The sequence below is a fragment of the Malania oleifera genome, chromosome 9 (assembly GCF_029873635.1).
Source record: "Malania oleifera isolate guangnan ecotype guangnan chromosome 9, ASM2987363v1, whole genome shotgun sequence".
NCBI classification, from domain to species: Eukaryota; Viridiplantae; Streptophyta; class Magnoliopsida; order Santalales; family Ximeniaceae; genus Malania; species Malania oleifera.
In genome coordinates this window covers 57,027,896-57,051,470 of record NC_080425.1, presented here as the reverse complement: position 1 = coordinate 57,051,470, position 23,575 = coordinate 57,027,896, and the positions used below count along the sequence as shown (strand labels likewise).

At 37.1% G+C, this 23,575-nt stretch overlaps 2 protein-coding genes across 2 annotated transcripts in view; one reads left to right on the top strand and one right to left on the bottom strand.

Annotated features, from left to right (window-relative positions):
- The first annotated feature begins 2,032 nt into the window (after positions 1 to 2,032).
- Positions 2,033 to 2,572, top strand: LOC131163466 (uncharacterized). Its single transcript, XM_058120061.1, has one exon. It carries the CDS (start codon positions 2,033 to 2,035, stop codon positions 2,570 to 2,572), a length of 540 nt encoding a protein of 179 aa, XP_057976044.1.
- An 8,167-nt stretch (positions 2,573 to 10,739) lies between these two features.
- Positions 10,740 to 23,575, bottom strand: part of LOC131163697 (chaperone protein dnaJ 13) — a 93,203-nt gene continuing 80,367 nt past the window's right edge. The window contains exons 12-13 of the mRNA XM_058120374.1: positions 11,128 to 11,235; positions 10,740 to 11,048 (exon numbers count right to left, since the gene is read on the bottom strand). Coding sequence (XP_057976357.1) covers positions 10,992 to 11,048; positions 11,128 to 11,235 — 165 coding nt within the window. The 3' untranslated portion in view covers positions 10,740 to 10,991. The remainder of the gene's footprint in view (positions 11,049 to 11,127; positions 11,236 to 23,575) is intronic.

The window sequence follows — 23,575 nt, the reverse complement described above, 5'->3', positions numbered from 1 at the left end:
TTGAGTCGATTTATTAGCAAAAGTAAACCATTGTTGAACACAACAAATCCAAGAAACTGCATTTGTACAAGGAACCCCCAAGGTTGTAGCGGCAAAATCCCAAACCTACACAGCAATCTCGCTCGAGCAATCAAGTGCATTTTTAGGCATTTGAGCTAAATGCCTTTGAGCAATCAAGTGCATTTACTTAGAATTAGTAAGAGGGAAGCTCCCAAGTGCATTTGAGCAATCAAGTCAATCAGGTGCCTTTGAGCAATCAAGTGCATTTACTTAGAATTAGTAAGAGGGAAGCTCCCAAGTGCATTTTTAGGCCTTCATAAGACTTGACATTTTATTCCATTAGAAATTAGTGTCATTCTTAAGGATAATAAAGAAAAGGTGCACAACTCTCGACCTACGTAGAGATGAATCGATTTAGGATTATGACCCTTTCAATTAGTCTTAGCAACTTGTAGATCAAGGAGGAGTCTTTTCCAACAGAGCCTAAAAATCTTTGTAGGAGTAGCTTCTATTCCCTTTATAGTAATCATAAAGCTCAGGAACTTCTTAGACGATGTCCTAACACACACTTTCAGTGGGTTTTAGCGTATGTTATCTCCATAGATGTGGTGAAGCCTCTTCTAGGTTGGTCATATGCATGTGAGTGTAGATGCCATACTCAATGATAAATGGGGTATTCTCCTAATTTGTTTGTATCCAAAGTACATATTCAAGAATGTAAGAGTTTCATGCCTCAAAATCGCATCCGCTAACTGATCAATTCTTAGGAGGGGGTAGCTATCCTTTGAGTAAATTTTGTTTAGATCAATAAAGTATATGAAAATCCTCCACTTACCATCTATCTTCTTCACTATGACCACATTGGTAGCCTATTTAGGTAATTGACCTCCCTTATAAATCTAGTCCTAGATGGTTTATTAAATTCCTCATAAATTGCCTTCATCCTTTCTAGGCATGTCCTATATTCTTCTACTTCACTGGTCAAAAACCTAGGGCAGTGGAAAACTTGACAATTTCCTCTAAGCTAATATCAAGAAAGTCTAACATTGATTATGAAAATACACCGCATTAGATTTCTATAAATCTACTAGCTTGAGTGTGATTGGATCATTCAACTTTGACCTAATTAATATGGACTAGTCATTCTCTTTCTATAAGGTGTAGCTTGATATTGTCCAATTCCTAATCAGGGTTGCTCTTTAGATCAATTAACGGATGCGATTTTGTGGCATGAAACTCTTACATTCTTGAATATGTACTTTGGATACAAACAAATTAGGAGAATACCCCATTTATCATTGAGTATGGCATCTACACTCACATGCATATGACCAACCTAGAAGAGGCTTCACCACATCTATGGAGATAACATACGCTAAAACCCACTGAAAGTGTGTGTTAGGACATCGTCTAAGAAGTTCCTGAGCTTTATGATTACTATAAAGGGAATAGAAGCTACTCCTACAAAGATTTTTAGGCTCTGTTGGAAAAGACTCCTCCTTGATCTACAAGTTGCTAAGACTAATTGAAAGGGTCATAATCCTAAATCGATTCATCTCTACGTAGGTCGAGAGTTGTGCACCTTTTCTTTATTATCCTTAAGAATGACACTAATTTCTAATGGAATAAAATGTCAAGTCTTATGAAGGCCTAAAAATGCACTTGGGAGCTTCCCTCTTACTAATTCTAAGTAAATGCACTTGATTGCTCAAAGGCACCTGATTGACTTGATTGCTCAAATGCACTTGGGAGCTTCCCTCTTACTAATTCTAAGTAAATGCACTTGATTGCTCAAAGGCATTTAGCTCAAATGCCTAAAAATGCACTTGATTGCTCGAGCGAGATTGCTGTGTAGGTTTGGGATTTTGCCGCTACAACCTTGGGGGTTCCTTGTACAAATGCAGTTTCTTGGATTTGTTGTGTTCAACAATGGTTTACTTTTGCTAATAAATCGACTCAAAGGGGTGTAATTATTGATATCTAGCCGAGTTTAATAACGTGGAGACTTTGGGTGCATCGATGTAGAATCTGAATGGAAGGTGCTAAGGAATCGGCTGAAAGAATTTGGTTGGCAATCAAGGTATGGCTTAGGAGGATTTCGGAGAATATTAGATCTAGCAAATCCCTTTCCACTCAGGATATAAAAGTTTTAAGTACTCTTGAGATTCCAATTATCACTTCGAAGGCACAGACTCCTTGTGTTGTTAGGTGGGGGAACCCTCGGGTTGGGTCCGTTAAGTTGAACGTAGATGGTAGTTGTCGTGGAAACCCAGGGACATGTGGAGTGGGTGGTGTGATTAGAGATTGCAGTGGAACTTTCCTTGATGCTTATTCTTCCTTCTTTGGCTTTGGCTCTAATAATAAAGCTGAACTTAGGGCACTGATGGAGGGAGTGCGAATGTGCAAAGAAATGAGTTATATGAATGTGGAGATTGAATGTGATTCTAAGGTAGTGGTCTATTGGGTTTGTTCTAGAAGATGCATGGTATGGTATTTGTGGGATTTTTGGGAAGGGCTTCTTGAGGCTTTTTCCATGATTAATTTCACCATTGCTCACCAATTCAGAGAATGAAATAAGGTTGCAGACTTATTGGCTCGTCAGGGAGAGGAAGGCACCACTATAAGATTTCTAGTGTTTGCTTCTTTACCCCATCCAGTTAGAGGCATGATACGCCTTGAAAAAATCGATCTTCCTAATTTAAGGGTCTAATGTGTTGTTTTGTATTCGTTTCGTTTTGTTACATTTCGATTTTATCTGTTTGTAGCTTGTTTTGCTAGAACCACGATATTCCTCCGACATAAGTGAGGGGTTTTCAAATAAAGAAAGGAGGTGCCACCCTCTTTTACCAAAAAAAAAAAAGGTGTGTTGAAGACATTTATGGGGATGGTGACATCCACCATTCATTTCACAACACTCCCCCTTAGATGTCACCCATATATTTAACTTATCTAATTAAGATCTTTAAGATGTCTCATTCCAATAAGATGAACCAGTCTCTTGAATGTTGTAGTTGGCAAAGTCTTGGTGAATAAATTTGCTAGATTATCACTTGATCAGATTTGTTGTACATCTATATCATCATTTTTATGGAGTTCATGCGTATAGAAAAATTTTGGAGAGATATGCTTTGTCCTATCACCCTTTATGTATCCTCCTCTCAGTTGAGCTATACATGTGGCGTTGTCTACATACAAAACTGCTGGAATATCCTTGATTGATTGAAGGTTACAATTTTCTTGGATATAAGAAATCACTGATATGATCCACACGCATTCTCTACTAGCTTCATGAATAGCTAGTATTTCAGAATGATTGGAGGATGTTGTTGTAATTGTCTACTTCACTAATTTCCAAGATATAGCAGTTTTTCCATAAAGAAATACATATCCAATTTGAGATTTAGCATTGTGGGGATCAGATAGATATCCAACATCTGCATATCCTACTAGTTGAGATTTGGAATCAAAGGAGTAAAATAGACCCAAATTAGATGTACCTCTCAAATAACGTAGAATTTATTTAATTACATTCCAGTGTCGCCGAGTAGGAGCAAAGTTATATCTTGCTAGTAGATTCACAGAAAATGCAATGCCAGGTCTTGTACAATTTGTCAAATACATCAAAGAACCGATAGGACTTAAATATGGTACTTCAAGACCAAGTAATTCCTCCCCCTCATCACGAGATTGAAATGGATCTTTCGTAACATTAAGTGATCGCACCATCATTGGAGATCCCAGAGGATGAACTTCATCCATATAGAATTGCCTTAATACTTTTTCAATATATTTAAATTGATAAACAAGAATTCCACTATTTAAATGTTCAATCTGTAGGCCAAGACAATATTTTGTCTTTCCTAAATTTTTCATATCAAATTCTGCCATTAAATAATTAGCAGCTTTAGTGAGCTCTTCAGGAGTCCCAACTAAATTCAAATCATAGACATAAGAAAAAATTATAGCAAATCTGAATTCTAATCTTTTAATAAAAACGCATGGACAAATTGGATTGTTTATGAATCCTTCTTTCACTAGGTACTCACTTAATCGATTGTACCACATGCGTCCATATTGCTTTAATCCATATAAGGAACATTGCAGTTTGACTAAATTTAAATTACAAGGTTTTGCCTCAAGTAATTCAAATCCTTTAGGGATTTTCATATAAATTTCACTATCCAACGATCCATATAGGTATGTTGTTACTACGTCCATAAGATGCATGCTTAGTCATTCAGCGACTGTTAGCCCAATTAGGAATCTAAAAGTGATTCCATCCATTACAAGAGAATGTCTCCTCATAATCAATTCTGGGTTTCTGCGAGAAACCTTGTGTCACAAGCCTTACTTTATATCAAGTAATTTCATTATTTTTATTTTGCTTGTGCACAAATAGCCATTTGTATTTTTACGGGTTGGACATCTTCTGGTGTCTGGACTACAAGTCAAAAAACTTCTCTTTTTAAAAGAGAGTTTATTTCTAATGTGATAACCTCTTTCCATTTTGGCCAATTACTTCTATATCGACATTCATCCATAGATTTAGGTTCAGGATCCTCATTACTTCTGGTAATGTCAGTAGCTACTGCATATGCAAATGTGTTATTGACAATAACTTTATTTTTATCCCACATTTCTCCTATGTAATGTATTGAGATCTCATCATTAGTTCCAGGTACCTGTCCCTTTTCAAGGGATGGCTCTTCAGGAGTTTTCTCTTCAGAAGATTCCTCTTCAGGAGGTACCTCTTGAGGACGAGATTTCTCTTCAGGAGATTCTATAATAGGGATTTCTTTTTCAGGAGAAATGGGTTTGTGAATGTCGATTGGATTACTTACCTCTGTAACCTCTTCTAGATCGTTTATAGATTTCAATTTTCTCCTTTTGGGAGTCTTATCTTTTGCACCAACAGGCCTTCCACATTTAACTTGTGACTTAAATTTATTAGCCAGTTGTTGTCTTTCAGGGACATCAATACGTGTTGGAATATTTGCAGCAGGTATATGAGATTTTAGTATTGCCTTAGTATCTGCAAAAGAATTAGGTAACTGATTTGCAATCTCTTACAAATGTATAATCTTTTGAACTTCAAGTTCACATTGATTTGTACGAGAATCTAAATGAGATAAACTCATGGCATTTCATGTGATTTCATGTTGTGCTTCAAGCACTAATTTTGCTCCCCCTAATGCATGGAATACCGTTTCATCAAAATGACAATCTTGAAACTGTGCTTTGAACAAATCACCTGTTAAAGGTTCAAGATGTCTAATAATAGAAGGAGAATCAAAACCAACATAGATACCAAGCTTACGTTAAGGACCCATTTTAGTTCTTTGAGGAGAGGCAATAAGAACATATATTGTACAACCAAAAATTCTTAAATAAGAAATATCAGGTTGTTGCCCAGAGACTAATTGCATGGGTGAAAGATTATTGTAAGTAGTTGGTCTTATATGAACTGAACATGCAACTTGAAGAATGGCATGTCCCCAAATAGATATGGGCAATTTGGTTCTCATAATCATAGGTCTAGCAATAAGTTGAAGTCTCTTAATAAAACATTCGACTAAACCATTTTGTGTATGGGTATGAGCAACAGGATCTTCAACATCTATTCCAAGTGACATGCAATAGTTATCAAAAGTTTGGGATGTAAACTCACTAGCATTATCCATACGAATCGATTTAATTGGATAATCGGGAAAATGAGCTCCTAATCTAATCAATTAAGAAATAAGTCTAGCAAAAGCAACATTTCGAGTAGAAAGCAGAGAAACATATGACCATCTAGTAGATGCATCAATTTAAACCATAAAATATCTAAACGGTCCAAATGGTGGATGTATTGGTCCACATATATATCACCATGAATTCTTTGTAAGAAATTGGGTGACTCAAAATTTACTTTCGAAATAGATGGTTTGACAATTAATTTCCCTTGAGAGCAGGCAGTACACATGAAATCTTTAGACAAAAGAATCTTCTGGTTCTTTAGTAGATGACCACATGAGTTCTCAATGATTCTTCGCATCATTACATCTCTAGGATGTCCAAGATGATCATGCCAAAGTGTAAATAACTTTGGGTCATTGCATATCTGGTACAAGACATTATATGATTCAATTGCTTTAATCTTTGTATAATATAGTCCAGAAGACAAGGTTGACAGCTTTTCTAAAATTTGTTTCTTCCTAGAAATAATGGAAGTAATGTAAAGAAATTCTTTGCTGCCTTCATTTGTGGTTTCAATATGATATCCATTGAGTCTTAAATCTTTAAAGCTTAACAAATTTCTTCTAGATCTGCTGGAATATAAAGTTTCATGGATTTGAAATAAAGTACCATTGGGTAACTTTATATTAGCTCTTCCGGAGCCTTCAATCAAATTTGTAAACTCAGATATTGTATTTGTAGTGACCCGAAGAATAATAGCATTTTAATAATAATAATAAGAGGGAAGAAAATAGATACAAAAACAGAAGGAGGCCGTAAACTTCATCGACGAGAAAATACCGAGCGTGGTTTTCGGCTACTTTAAATTTCGTCGACGAATACAGGGCTTCATCGACGAATTTAATGAAGGACTCGTTGACGAGGTGACGTGTATCGTCGACAAATCTGACCCTATAAATGGCTAAAAACCGGATTTTTATTCATTTCTCGTGCTGCTCTCTCTCTCCTCTCTCTCTCTCTCTCCTACGTCTCTCTCTCCCTTCTCTCTTCGTTTCCGGCCCCGCCAGTCGCCGGATTGACGATCCGAAGCTCCACGACACTCTTGGTGAAGTTCTCTACAAGTTTGTCGAAGCAGATCATTAGGGAGACGAAGTTGGATTTCATCCCACATTCAGGGTAAGACCTTTTAGTCCCTTTTTGACCTTATGATAGTTATAGAAAATGATGTAGGTGGAGAAATACTGATATTATGTTCTGGCATATGTTGGTTTCAGGGTGTTGTGTAGGAGGCCCTGCGGGAGTTAGGCTAGTACTCCATAGGGGCTTTCTAGTAGTTAGGTAAGGGAAATATGCTATGCTAGGTATTTTTTTAAAATATTATACAGTTTATTAAATGATGAAAATTATGTATTACAGTATCGTGTGGCTTGTGAATATGAATATAGTACGGAGATATGTTTTATGATATTTCAGTATTCTGATTTTACGATATTTTTGTACCATGATTTCATGAACCTCAATACCATGATAATACGAATATCAGTATTATGATCATGTAGTTTCAGTACTATGATTATGCAGATGTCAGTGTTATGATTAATACAGTTCTCAGTATTACATATAAACTACAGTTACAGTTTATGCAGCATCATGGTTATTTCAGTATTTCAGAATCATGGTAAATCAGATAGATATATATATATATATATATATATATATGTAAATATATTATATGATATCAAACCCTATTGGACTATGCAACTATAGAGCACGGTACCGTTGCTACAGATATTATGTTACTTTATGAGTGCAACCACCTATTTAGATAATACGTGGTAAGGTCGATCACTTAGGCCCTAAAGAGGACAGGCTCCCCATCCAAATATGGGTTGAGGAGGGTAGATCGACCGATGGAGTATAGTGATTTATTCCTGGTTGGCCAGCCAGGGTAAATCTCGCCTACGGGCCGCACAACCCTGTCATGAGAGGGTAAGTCATGACACACAGATATCCACAGGGAACAGTTTCAGTTATTATTACGTATGTATAGATTTGCAGAAACAGGGAACATACTTACTTATACTAGAAGTATTTTGAATAATAAACTCCAACACTGTCATGTTAAGCGATAGGGACAGCGGTGGTGGATTTTATCACTTATACTTTGTTTATATATTTAGTTATACATGTTTATTTGAAAATAGGTTTCATGATATAGTAGCTCATTTGCCACACACTAGTAATATCGTATTTCGTCTTACTGAACGTTGGTTCATCCCAGTGTTGAATTATTTTTCAGGTGATTCAGGTAGGTGAGCAGATCAGGCTCGCAGATAGAGGAGCTTTTGTAGTGCCCTATCAGAGAGTGAGTATATTTTGGGAGTGTTTATGTATAACCCTAACTAGTTGAAGGTATTTTTTGGGGAACAAATATATGTACATATTTTGGAAAACATGTAGTACTCTGGTATTGTGTGGTATTGTATATATATATATATATATATATATATATGTTCAGATGATAATGTCTATGTGATTTATTCTTCTCGTTGCTTAGGATTATGATTGAGTTTTTTTCCCCCAGTATGGTATCAAAGCATGTACAATATCAAAGTATAAAAAAAAAATAATACCCAGTTAAATAGCAGGTCGTTACAGTATTAACATACGTTGATGATATTTTCAAATAATAGAAATATTTTCTATCTCCAAAAATTGTATGTATTGTAGCACTGTCAGCTAAACAAACTTCTTCCATAGACATCTTAGGCTCATTCAAAGCTCTAAGACAATTTTCACTACATCAAATATTTTAAAAACTCATTACTATAAAAATAGCAATAATTTATCAAAATACAGTATTACATACTATATATATGTCCTAAAATATTACATCATTATTTTCATATGGATTTACAAGGAAATCTACAACATTAAGATACACAGAGTTGGATTGTTCAGTATCAAGGTCCATTGGAACAATATTATCGGAAAATTTTTTTCAAATTTTTTACTCTTTTCCTTTTCTTTTATGGATGCTTGGAATAAATCTACCAAGTGTTTGGGTGTACAACAGGTACGCAACCAATGACATTTTCTTCCGCATCTGTAACATTTAGTTTCATAGTGTCTAGGTCGCTGATTCTAATCATTTGCCCACTTCTGGGGGTCATCCCTCTCCTGGGGGTTTGTTACCTCACGTCGATGCCAGTAATTATTTTGACCACGGCCGCGACCATACCCATGACCATTCCTGCAGCCTCGCCCTTGACCACGAGATGTGTTTACATTCACTTCAGGGATTGGGGTCGAACTAGTTGGATGGGTTTGGTGATTTCTCATCAAAAGCTCATTATTTTGTTCAGCAACAAGAAGACAAGATATAAGTTCAGAAAATTTAGTAAATTTCCTTTCCCTATGTTGTTGTTGTAGGAGCATGTTAGTGGGATGAGTAGTAAAAGTTTTTTTTAACATGTCTTCATCAGTAATATTTTCTCCACATAACTTTAACTTTGAGCTAATTTTATATACAGGTAAGTTATATTCACTGACAGTTTTAAAATCTTACAACCTTAGGTGCAACCATTCATATCGAGCTTTTAGTAAAATCACTGTTTTTTTATGATAAAATCTATCCTTTAAAAATCTCCATAGGATGAGTGGGTCTTTAACAGTGATGTATTCTGTTTTTAATTTTTCTTCTAAATGATGTCGGATAAAGATAATGGCTTTAGCACGATCCTGCAGTGATGCGGTATTTCCATCTAATATTGTATTTCCTAAATTCATTGCATTTAAATGGATTTCTATATCAAGAATCCATGAGAGATAGTTGTTGCCTTTGATGTTAAGGGGAACAAACTCAACTTTTCTTAAGCTTGACATCTGAATAAATTAATAATAACAAAGCGATCTAGAAAGTGAAACATACTAACTGGAATAATATAAAAATAGTAATATAATATTTTTTTTTCGGAAGATTAAAAGTATACTCTTTTAAGAGGTAAACAATTACTATCTCTTCTAGAGATTAAATATATTGTCTCTTCAAGAGACTTATCTTTTCGGGAGATTAAATATATAGTCTCTTCAGGAGGACTATTTTACCATCTTTTTTAGATATTGGTAATATATATATAGATAGTATAGAAATAAAATTAGCCATTGAGGCGATATTAATAAACAAAAATAAAATTATCCATTAAGGCAGTATATATATATATATATCAGTTGGGTAGAGTATTGTGCTGATAATATATTATGAAATAATACAAAAATTAATAATAAATAAACGAGGATAAGCAGAAAGAAATGAAGACAAACAGAAAAATAAATAAGTTAGACCGGATTTACGTAGTTCGATTTATACCTATTATACGGGCAGATGTGATCAAACATCTACTATGTTAAGAGAAATTACAACATATACCCTTTTGTATAAATATCTCACCTTCTTACCTTACAAAATATCTTACTTTCTCTTTTCTCTCCTACTTTCTTCTCTATTTTCTACGTGTTCTTTTCTTTCTGCGTTCTACGCTCAGTATTCTACACTTCATATTTTGCACTCTACACTCTTAATTTCTCCTCTTATCTCAATTAGTTAATTCCCTTTCTATAGTCGTGGGTGGAGCACGTAATATATTTAATTATTCTTTTATAATTTAAAGGCAAGTGGGTTTGTCTGATAATAATTCACATGGCAAACATGAAGAATTCACATGGCAAACATGAAGGAGATTGGAGATGGGACAGGTGTGTTAAAGACATTTATGGAGATGTTAACATCCAACATTCATTTCACAATAGTTCTTGTTTTGAATTTTGCCATTTATTTCAGAAACTTCAACTTTTTGGGGCTAATACAGAAAAGCTAATCAAGCACATTATCCTTCTGGGGTAAAATCTGCTTGCTACTACGCTAATACCTTTTTGTCAACATTACACAATGGACTCCGGAAGACCGTAGGAAAATGAAAACCCAGACATTAATAGCCTCTCTTTTGTCCTCGCAAAAAGTGATTACGAGTGTTTTTCCAAGTCTACAAAGAAGCAACGAGTTGGCCAAAAGGGATCAATCACTTGCACCCAAAAACATGAATAGTCTCTCAATGCCCTAAATAGGCACAACATTCCAAGACAAGATTACATATTGTAAATATCCATTTGATCAATATAATTTACCCTTTACTGATCCAAAAAAAAAATAAAAAATGGCATGGTAAAATTCTTAGGTAGGCCAAAGGCACGGTACAACATGCAAAATTGCAATAGGCAACTGGACCTAATAATTTAAGCTTCGCAGATGGAATTTAGATTCTGTGCGCTTCCTGAGGTATGACCAACTCCTCATAATCATCAACCACCACCTGCAGACAACAGCCAGACAAGATTAATCCTCTGGTACGATGGTTTTGCAGAAGACAACAAAAGATTGAACCAGGATACCTCATATCTCTCTCCCCTGTTAGTGTACTCCACATGCAATTGTTTAGGCTCTCCTGGACAGGGATCACAGAAGCCCATAATGCCAGATTTCCTTACACCCTCGTGAAGCTGCACCAACAGTTCGAAAACCAAAAGCACAAACTTTTAGGGGCCATTCTGGAAAGGGAAAGTAAGAACGAGAAACTAAAAACGATAATTAGAAACCTCTTTGGTTTTTCATTTTCAAGTTTTTCTATTACTTGAAATAATGCCTTATAACAAACTGATTACATAACAGAAAAACCATTAAAATGGATGTCACCATTACTAAAAAAATAAATATATAAATAAAGAATGAAATAAAAACTTCACATAGTTACAACTTCAAAAGATTTTAAAAAGATCAACGTAACAGAGAAACAACTTTGATACTGTGATTTTAAGTCAATTTTTTTTCCCATAGTCAAGCCTAATCCGTTCATGCCTCAAATAAGCTCTTAATTAATTTCCCAACCCAAAAAGGCACAACATGAAAAATTGACCCCAATCCTAAATTAATTTTAGCCATGCTTTAGCTCACAATTTCCTATGTTCACACAGCTTTCAAATAGTGCTCAAGACTCATTTAGGTATGCACATGGCCAAGAATTTTCCGGAAGTCTCTAGTTGAAGCTGTCCAAACTCCAAAAGCCAAAAATTTGGAGGCAGCCCATACATTGATGGGGTATCAAATAGTATACAATTAAACTTCTTGCGGCAAAAAGATCTAGTAATGCAAAGATCTGAATAATTAAGGTTTTGAGTCCACAAGCTTCAGAATTCAGAATCTTGAACAACTCATGTCCTTAAAGAAAACTCTTCAATGGTAGTACTCCAGGGGGTAATGGCCAAAGATTGTTGCCCGAAAAGATGACAGGAGTGCTGATTATCGCCAGACAAGACGATGCAACAATTTGCTCCAGAAAAAAACAAACACCAAAAATTGAGGAAAAAGAAAAAAAATCTGTTCAACTAGAAGAGAGAAGAAAGGCAGAAGAGATGAGAGAGTGAAAAACAAACACCAAAAAATTGGGAAAAAAAAAAAACCTGTTCAACTAGAAGAAAGAAAAGCGGAAGAGGGAAGTATAGCAGAGGGCAGAGAGAGGAGGGGGAGCAGCTTGAATGGTGCCTTGCGCGAGATGTGAAGGGGAGCCACTTGAAAGCTTTGGAGATGGGCTTAAATAAAAGACAAGACAAAAAAAAAAAGGATAGATGCAAAACGCACTCTGGGGAATCAAACACTGAACCCCGTGCATGCATCACTGCAGAAAATGACAGAATTCTGCTTCACCTCCATTGTGCAACGGAGTGAAAACAACAAAAAGTGGTTTTTGTTTTTTAAAGAAACAAGAGAAACTGCTCCTTTGGGAATGTCCAGGTACAACACAACCAAACACATTTTAGTCTTGGTTTTAGCATCTGAAAAAAAAAACAAAAAAAAAACCAGCAATGAAATACCAAACGCACCCTTCATTTAATAAGCAGTGGGCACTTCTTAATACAGGAGTAACAAAACATCTAATAGGTTCAGCTCCAGCACAAATATTAAGAATGCAAACTTGGTTGATGCAAAATGCAATTACTGAGCCATAGATTGCAGACTACCATTAGATTTTCACACTAAACTAGCAATTCAGTTGCTTAGCAAGAGATGTTGAATTCAGCCACCTAAGTCAAATAGAGATATTAGCAAACTAGCAAGCATAAAATGCAAGGAAGACTCAAATAAGAATTATCAGCAACTTCTTTTGATTCCATACAAGAACCTCAAAACAACTAAATGGCTGAACATGCCATATATATTATGCAGGAAAATATACTTGTAAAGAATGCAAGAATACCAAAACAGGGATGCACAAACCATACTAGCCATTCAGGTGCTGTGAATGAATCTGCAGATTGAAAGAAGCGAAGAGCTTCCTTTAGTGGCTACTTGCTTAGACAGTATTTTGGAGGATAGGATCCCCTTTCAGAACAAGCCTACATGTTTATTTGTAGGTATCTCGTGTATTGCACATGCAAATAGCATCAGTGTGCCTAAATGTGCACACAAAATTTTCTGTCATTGATTAGACAAGAAGCAGCTAAACCAATGCAGATGCCAATGGTCAAATCCTGTCTCATATCTAACCTCAAATCAACAAAAATTTTGTAAGACAATCGATCTTAACTGATAAAGCAGCATGAGTACTAAACCTGTCGACACCCCAATTTTTACAGACCCTTCCTGAGGGAACCTGGTGTAATAAAAGTTCACTTCGAATCCCAAAAATTGGAGGACCTTTTTGTGAAAAGCCCGTTATTTTAAATTGAGTCCTCGTATTTTAAATTGAGTCCCAGTGTCTTCTATTGAGTCCCGTTATTTTTATTGGAGTCCTAGTTTTTCAATTGAGTCCCGAAGTCTTTAATCGAGTCCCGGTGTTTTTAACTTAGTCCCAAGTTTCTAAATTGAGTCCCATATTATCTTAAATTAGAGTCCTATTTTAAAATCGAGTCCTGTCCTGAAATTTTCAAAAAAAATAGTAATTCCCTTTTTGTTTTAAAATCGAATCTTTCAATTTGAGCATTTTTTTTTTATTTTTAAATTGAGTTTTCCCAAAATTACCAAATTTTCCGAAGTTGAGCCGTTTAAATTTTCTTTTTTTTTCAAAATGAATTTTTATCGAGTCGTCTTCCCGAGTCTGGTCCCTTCCAATTTTCGGAAATCAAGTTTTAATTTTCAAATCCAAGTCTTCCTTTTTAGGGAAAAAAAAAATTTGGCCAACCAAAAAATAATGAATACAAAAGAAAATGCATAAAATATAAAAGAGGAAAATACCAAGCAAATGTAAGAAAATAATATAAAAAAAAAAAAAACTGACCATGTGCGTCAGTGTTCACGGTTTGTTCCTGGGAATAAGGGAACAAGTTTTGGGAAATGATGCTTCTGTTACTTTTTAGGCGCCAAATGGGTCGCTAGACTCTCTATAAAGAGAGTCACGGCACAAGCAAAAGGGAGGGGCTCCATTTTCATTCCACAATTCACGCGCAGGGGGCTCGATCCACTGTTCACCATCACCACTCATGCGATCACTCAATTTCCTCTCTACCACCAGCCACCACGCACAGCTCCACTCTCTCTCTCATCTCCGTCTTCACCCGGCAAATCACCACATGGCCAAGTCAGCCACAAACCGCAGCTCCGATGTCCCCTCTGCAACTCAGCAACTGTCGTTCTCACCTTCTCCCCATTCGCAGCTCCCAACACCACTTCCTCCATCACAGTCACTCCTCCACCCGTCGCTCTCTATTCCTCTCTCATCTCTCCCTTATCATCACCGGGCACTATTCACCTTCCCGTCGCACCACCCCTTCTCCCACAAAACCATCACCTCCAAATCCTCCTCTCTCCCACTCATCATCTCATAGCCACAGTAAACCAGCTCACCGCAGTAAACCGCACCGGCAGCACCCCATACCCGTGACCACCAATCTCCGTAGCCGCCGTCAACCCCCAGCATCACCGTAACCACTATGTCCCTCCAACGCTATCACCCCACATAAACCAACTCACTGGAGCCCAGTCTGCTGCTCTCGTTACCTTCATAGATCCTCATATCCCTCTGTCTCGTCCACAAGAAAGCTGAACACCCAATTTTTTAGCATTTTCTGCCTCCTCTCCATTTTCTCTCGTTCTCAATCCCACGACCACCAACCACCATCTTCAAGATTGGATCCACGACCTCGCCTCCATTCCTCGACATCTCTGCTAAAAACAGAGGAACCCCAAAGACAGCAAAGCAATGGTAACTAGAATCCAGAATCTCCAACTCCTGCAAATCCTTCATTATTGCTAGGATTTTTTTGTCAAATTGATTCGAGCTCAGATCAAGCCTTAGAAACCGCAAGAGCCGTCCGAATCTGGAACATTCCCCTGAAACCCATTGTGGCTAAGATCAAGAATTCTAAACTTCTTCAAGTCCCCTAAGAACCAAGGAAGTTCTCCAGCCAGTCGATTCCTCATGAGCGTAATCTGTCCAAGCTTTGGCAAGCCACCTAACCCTCGGGGATTTTGCCACTAAGGCTGGTGCTTCCAGAAGCATTTGAAATCCTCAACTGGTGTGTCTCCTGCAGTAACGGCGATTATTTTCTCCGGCATGTCTGCTCTCTCTAGCATGCCATAGATTCGTCATCAAGCATTATAGCTCCAACGCCCTTGCTCCAGTTGTCCAAACATAGCAACCCAACTCCTGTGGTGACTACTCCGTAAGTTCCCTGCGAGCAAACGCACTGATACACTCATACGTTAACACACACATGCATGCACACCGCTACAGCAGACACCGGTAACTCACGCAGAATACACACTTTAATACCCATGGCCACACATACACCTACACACACAAAACACATTCATACACACTGTTCATGCACCAGAACACACTCAGACACACCTGCACTCACACAGAAAACGCATATACACCCAAATACGCACTACACACAATAAAAACTCACATACTCACACTTTTGAACTTCACGGCCACCCTCTCCATCTCCGGCAAACCTCCTCGCCCCCCTCCGTTCTCTCAACATCAATGTCGAGGATCTCAGCACTGTCCCACGCTATTTCACTGCAGCCGACTCTGCATTAGAAGACACGAGGCTTTGTTGCCTGCGACATCGGTAGTGGCGTCTCCATCTTCAGAAGTGAGTTCCCCGGCGTCTTCGCCGCTACTCACCTCACCCCCAGCAACGGTGAGAACATTTGATCTGTCAATAACTGCGATGTTCTCGCTATCTTCGGCATGTCCGCTTCACCCGAATCCGCCATTGAGATCCTCGATACTTGGCCTAAAGCTCTCTTCAAGGCACCGTGCTCTGCGAAGTCACCCTTTCCACTCTCCCAGCAACACTTCAATGCATCTCTTGGCCGTCTGAACACAGCCCCCTGTCGCGGGTCTGCTGCACACACTACACACACAGACACGTCTTGGTGGTATTTTATTTTACTTTGTTTTGCACCTCAGCCACCATTCATGACCTTACACACCTAGAAAACACTATGCGCACACTAACACACTGCCATATGCGCACAGGACTCATCCTCTGACGTGCACTGCCTGTAAAATACACCAATGTACACACACTGACACGCATTAACCCACGCACCACTCACAGCCACATACACAGTACAAGACTCACCTACACACACATTACCACAGGAGTTGGGTTGCTGAGGGGTAGGTGGCTTGCCAGAGCTTGGACAGATTATGCTCGGGAGGAATCGACGCTGGAGAACTTCCTTGGATCTTAGGGGACTTGAAGAAGTTTAGAGTTCTTGATCTTAGCCACAATGGGTTTCAAGAGAATGTTCTAGATTTGATCGGATGGCTCTTGCGGTTTCTAAGGCTTGATCTGAGCTCGAATCAATTTGACATCCTAACAACAATGAAGGATTTGCAGGAGTTGGAGATTCTGGATTCTAGTTACCATTGCTTTGCTGTCTTTGGGGTTCCTCTGTTTTTTGTAGAGATGTCGAGGAATGGAGGCGAGGTCGTGGATCCAGTCTTGAAGATGGTGGTTGGTGGTCGTGGGAGTGAGAACGAGAGAAAATGGAGAGGAGGCAGAGAATGATAAAAAAATGGGTGTTCGGCTTTCCTGTGGACGAGACAGAGGGATATGAGGATCTGTGAAGGTAACGAGAGCAGCAGATTGGGCTCCAGTGAGCTGGTTTATGTGGGGTGACAGTGTCGGAGGGACATAGTGGTTCGGTGGTTACGGCGATGCTAGTGGTTGACGGCGGCTACGGAGATTGGTGGTCACAAGTATGGGGTGCTACCGCTGCGGTTTACTGAGGTGAGCTGGTTCACTGCGGCTGTGAGATGATGAGTGGGATAGAGGAGGATTTGGAGGTGATGGTTTTGTGGGAGAAGGTGTGGTGCGACAGGAAGGTGAATAGTGCCCGGTGATGATAAGGGAGAGATGAGAGACGAATAGAGAGAGACAGATAGAGAAGTGACTGCGATGGAGGTTGTGGTGTTGGGAGCTGTGAATGGGGGGAAGGTGAGAACGCCGGTTGCTAATTTGCAGAGGGGAGGTCAGAGCTGCGGTTTGTGGCTGACTTGGCCGTGTGGTGATTTGTCGGGTGAAGACAAAGATGAGGGAGAGAGTGGAGCTATGCGTGGTGGCTGGTGGTAGAGAGGAAATGGAGTGATCGCGTGAATGGTGATGGTGAACAGTGGATCGAGCCCCCTGCGCGTGAACTGTGGAATGAAAATGGAGCCCCTCCCTTTTGCTTGCGTCGTGACTCTCTTTATAGAGAGTCCAATGACCCATTTGGCGCCTAAAAAATAACAAAAGCATCATTTCCTAAAACTTGTTCCCTTATTCCCGGGAACAAACCGCGAACACCAGCGCACATGGTTAGTTTTTTTTATTTTTTATTTTTTATTTTTTATTATTTTGTTACATTTTCTTGGTATTTTCCTCTTTTATATTTTATGCATTTTCTTTTGTATTCATTATTTTTTGGTTGGCCAAATTTTTGTTTTCCTAAAAAGGAAGACCCAGATTTGAAAATTAAAACTTGATTTCTGAAAATTGGAAGGGACCGGACTCAGGAGACGACTCGATAAAAATTCATTTTGAAAAAAAAAATTTAAAGAATCAACTTCGGAAAATTTGGCAATTTTGAGAAAACTCAATTTAAAAATTAAAAAAAAATGCTCAAATCGAAAGATTTGATTTTAAGACAAAAAGGGACTTATTATTTTTTTTGAAAATTCCGGGACGGGACTCGATTTTAAAATAGGACTCTAATTTAAGATAACATGGGACTCAATTTAGAAACTCGGAACTAAATTAAAAACACCAAGACTCGATTAAAGACATCGGGACTCAACTAAAAAACTAGGACTCCAATAAAAATAACGGGACTCGATAGAAGACACTGAGACTCAATTTAAAATACCTGGACTCAATTTAAATAACATGCTTTTCACAAAAAAGTCCTCCAATTTTTGGGATTCGAAGTGAACTTTTATTGCACTAGGTCCCCTTAGGAAGGGTTGGTAAAAATTGGGGTGTCGACAAAACCATCAGTCGGCTGTACCTTCTGAGAAGTATAAATTTATTGTTGAAATCCCTAGATATCATACACAAACCAAAACTAGCATCTTTAAGTTAAAAACATAATATTGTTACCATTACGACTGATTTATTTCAAAGTTCCCTATGTAGCTTTCACTATTTCCAGTTTATAATTTATTTCTACGGGATGATTTCATAATCTTTTCTGAACACAAGAAAACCATCTCAATCAGTGATTACATACTTATCTTTGTGTTTGTAAAAGCCTACTAAGGTTCCTCTTCCATTCCTCCATTCTTTTGTCAATCACTCTAGTTATTTTCCTTAATGCTCTAATTCTAATTAAACCTTTTCTATTGTTGTCATTGAGCACATAATAATTTATCCTTTAGCTATCCAGCACAACACAGAGCAGATCCTTTTTCAGTCTCTCATCCTTCAAATAGTTAAGTCAACAAAATCAAAACAGAGATTGTTTTCTTAGATCTTTCTAACCAATATTATTCACCACATCACCTCACTCATGGCCTTATAGACAATGCCCATCCTATATTCTGTTTTAATCTAGCCTGCTGTAAACCCCTACAAGTATTAGTATAGAGAAATAAACCATTAAATCACTCTTTAATCCCATCCATCATGCCTTATTGTAGGCAATAAAAGGAATCTTTGGGGCTGTTTGGTATATTCCTATTTTCTATTTTCTGTGGCTTCTGTTGTAGTACAGCAAAGAAACCACTAGAAGAAAACATTTTTTCGGGCTGCTAGTTTTTTAGTCTCTATTGTGTTTTCTATTGTCATGGCAACTGATTATGCAGTATTATAATGTTAAAAAATGGATTTATTTATTTATTTTTCGATAGCAAAATAAGAAGAGGAGAATAAAATACACTTCTAAAAAAAACTAAGAAAAAATCAGAAAAAAAAAAACCAAAAAAAAAACCAGAACAGGAAAAAAAAAAAAAAACAGAAAATATAAAATCAAGCCAGCAATACAAGCCAATCCCGTTGAATATCTGAGAAGCTCACTCCTTTAAAGCACCCTGAAGCTAGTAATGAATCTTCTCCCAAACCAGCAAATAATTTAGCTTCTTCCCCAAAAAAAAACATGCATTATGTTCCAACAACAAATCCCACATCATTGCAAAATAAAGCACATTTCCAAAGTGATGCCAGATCCTCTCCCCTTCCGAAAAAAAAAATAGGAAACTGCCAATAAATCCTCCACCATTTTAGAGCAGACCCATCTCTCCCCAAATAAACCAAATAGCTTATTCCACATTTTCCAGGAAAAATCAGTGCAGAAATAAATGGGACTCTGTTCTCTTTGACTGTAATAGCAAAGAACACAAACAACTGGAGAAAGAGTCGTCAATGGTCTCCTACTCTGCAGCAAATTATTGGTATTGACTCTATTAATCATAACCAATCAGATGAAAGTCTTAACTTTCGGGGGGAACTTTGTCCTTTTATATTTTTTTTTTCTAGAGCAAAAAAGAAAATTTAGAGAGGGTCAGAATGGATAAAATCATTGTGTACACAAGTTTTTTAAATGAAGAATAACTAAAATAAAATTTCCATTCATGTAGCCAACCCCACCTAGTGGGACTCAAGGCTTGGTTTTGTTGCTGTATTTTAATATGAAATAACATTAAATTAAACATTCCTAAAATTTATAAAAATTTTAAAAAATAACTCAGGATTTTCCTTGGAAGGGATCAGGAAGGAATAGGAATGTAACAATGCTGATTCATAACAAAGAGAAGGTTTTTATTGATTCAGATGTTGTACGTACCTCTGGGATAGGGAGACAGGATGAGGGAAAACTGAAGATTTCACGTAGTACTTTTGAACGAAAAATCAATTTGATTAATTTCGTACCCTTCGCTCAATGAGAAAATGGTTACTATTGCTGGTTTTTAATTATTAGTTTCTGTTTTTACCTTTTAAGTTTCATTTCCAGCGACTGGCCTGACTTTCGGCTGCTGCTGGCTGTTTTCTAGGGCAATAATGTTACTGGAAATTCTTCTATGATGGTAGACATGCAGCGGATTTTGGGTTCTAGGCTTCGGTTTTGATGGTGGTGATAACAATTAGGGTTTACGTTTCAGAATCATGCTCTGATACCATGTTGAATAATTGGGTAAAATGGAAGACCTAGCCTCGATGATAGGTCTGTCCCTCTAGTTATAATATGTCAAGTTGAATAGTAATGATCATAATACCTATACTAACTCACTATTAATACTAAAAAAACTCTTAACACATAATAATAATGCTAAATGACTAAATAATCATTAATATAATCGCTGCAGAGGATTTTGCATTTTACTAGAAAACCTATCTAAATCCTAAACAGCAGGGAACAGAATACTTCCAAATGCGCCCTATCTTAAATCCCATCACATGCATTTTTTAATGTTGGCTCTTCTTTTGTCCCAAATTCATGCACTATCCCCATTTAAAACAAACCTAATAAGCATGTTAAGCAAAGCCAAGTTTGATCCAACAGTTTATAGTTTTCTGTATTGGGGTAGTTTTGGAAATTTTTTTGTTAAATGCTGATCACTAAGGAATCTTTTGGAATGGCTTTGGGGAAAAGGTTTTTCTGAGGAAAAAAAAAAAACTGCTGAATTTGATAAGTGCTAATAATAAGTGAACTCAAAGTATAAAAAGTCATAAGTACAGTTTGATTGTCTGAAAAATAAGTGCTCATTATAAGTACTCATAAAATAATTTGTGTTTGAATACTCACTTTTACTATAAGTACTGATTCTATAAAATTATCATTTGAGTAAATAACAATTTCATTAATATTAAATAAATGGGTGACTTGCAGATTGAAGGAAAAGCTTTTGGCATAAAAGCTGAGGATGAGTCCAAAGGTTGGGCCAAAGGTGAAGAAGAGAAAATAGGAAAGGAGATTGACATGATTTCATTGAGAATGGAAGAGCTATAAACAGAGGCTACATGGTTTTGATGACCCTTCATTGCTTGTTTTCAGCATTTGAGAGGGAGGAATAGGGAAAGGAGATGGAGAAAATAAAATGGGAATTGAAATGTGAAGGGAGTTCTATAAATAGAAAGGCCTTCTGGAGGGGTTGTCATGGGAGGAGTTTTCCAGCAAGGAGAGGAAGTGGTTTGGAACTCGCTTGAACCTGGGGTGGTGCCAGGTGGGCAGCAGTGCACCGTTCATGGAACAAGAGAGCGAGTGTTTGAACAGAGCAGGGTGGCACAGCTGGTGGGGCTTGGAGGCATAGTTTTAAAAATTGGTGCATTATGTCTGTTACATATTGGTGGCCCCAAAGACCATTACGAAGAGATATTTCAAAGGTCCTCCGATTAACCACCATAATGGCCATTACGGTCAGTGGCGTAATCGCCATTACTCTTTTTTTTTTTTTTTAATAATGCACTTTTTTAAATAACTATCATTCAAAGAAAAGCAATTTTTTCTCTCATTAAATTACATATATTTGTATTTTAAGTTCTTTCAATATTATTATTTTGTGTGTTTTTCTTACAGCTAGTTTGGAGACAAAAATACGTTCTACTGCTCTGCATTTTTATTCTTGTTTAACATATAAACATTCTGTATTTTATTTTTTGGATAATGAAAATTCAATTAAAGACAAAAAGAGCAACAAAAAAAGATTTCATTCTATGTTTTATATTTCTTTATATTTATGATTTCTTAGTTTAAATTTCACTTATAATCAATAAAGTAGTGAAAAGTAGCAAATGCATGCTTCTTCTGGCAACTAACAACTTAAGCAACCAAGATGACATTCAACACTTGTTGTAGATGTTATATTTAAAATTGATTAAAATTTACTAAAAATCATTTAAATCCTCAATATAGGACTCTGGTATCAAAACATGTGAATCAATATATTTTTAAGAATTTTTCTAATGCAAAAGATGAATTCACGGATGCAGTGGCAGTTGCTCATTACATAACATCTGGATGGCCGCAACTGTTACATCATGACCATTACTATTATGCAGACCATTACCGTTATTTAAAACCATGCCTGCAGTCATTGGATGAAAACAACGATGACAGGGTCGCCCTGCACACATGCCTCTGTGGGAGAGAGAGGGTTTAAAAGATTACAAGAATGCCACCTCCTATGAATAGTGACCACTTATAAGTGGAAAAATGCATAGCTTCTCAAAATAAAAGTGCCAATCTTTCAGCACTTTAAAAAAAAAAAAAAAATCTGGGACATGCCAAACACCATTTATTTGCACAAGCACTTATTTTAAGTAACAAGATCTACAAGTGTTTGTGCAATAAGTGCTGCCAAATGATACCTAAATCATATTCCCAACATGGACCATGGTCTCCAAGCTGATGGAAGGCCATTAAGTGCGATGTCTCACCAAAGTAGACGCACCAATAACATATAGGGTCAATCAAACACTTTTGGGCTAAACTGGTTCAGAACTAAGAGATCAGTCTCCCAGCCAAAATGCCCTCAATCTTCTCTCAGTAACTCTCTCCTTTCATTTTGTACCATGACTTGTACATTGGAAATTGCAACCAACATAAAAGCCATACGGTTGTCTCTCTTATCATAATCTTGGCATTGTCTTCTCCACAGATCCCTCCCAGGATTTCAAAGCATGTTGTAAATTTGAAGAAACATGAAATACGGAGCTACAGTTTTCTATTTTTCTCTGAACAACCTTTCATAACTTCTTCATCTATCCAGTGAAGCACTTTTCCTTGATTAAAATCAAATTTAGTTAGAAATTTTATAAAATTATTCCCTTTTGTAACAGATTGTCACAAACAATCTTACTTCCCGTATTCTTAGGCAAAGTTATTGTACATTAATTGCATACCTTTCATTTTGCCTCACAAATTATAATTTTCTTTAATAAACAAAGACTTTATTAGAAAAAGAGAGGAAGAGCACAACAAAAAAGAAGAAAAAGAAAGCAAGGAGATACAATACCCCACCTCCCCCCCCCCCCCCCCAAAAAAAAAAATAAAATCAAAAATAATGAAGCAAAAAACTCCAAAAAACAAATAATTGCATAATAGTGGAGCAAATCAATCCTATCCCTCTAAATCTTCTGCAGGTAAATGCCGAAATAAACCTGCCGAAACCCACAATGATGCAAGAAACACCATTCTATTCGAAAACAAGTTAGAAGAAGTAGCCACACTCTTAAAAATTATGGCATTTCTCTACATCCAACCAAAAGATAGCCACAATCGAGTACCACCACAAAGCCTCTCTCTGTCCCCTTTCCAGTCTCTCTAAAACTCAGAGCACAAAATACCTCCAAAGAGGAAGTGCAAACCCACTTCTCTCCAGATATATCAAAGTAGTTACTCCAGAAGGTAGTA

Bases quoted from the DNA above. Each gene is read 5' to 3' on its own strand.
- LOC131163466 (XM_058120061.1), top strand. From the start codon at position 2,033: ATGGAAGGTGCTAAGGAATCGGCTGAAAGAATTTGGTTGGCAATCAAG.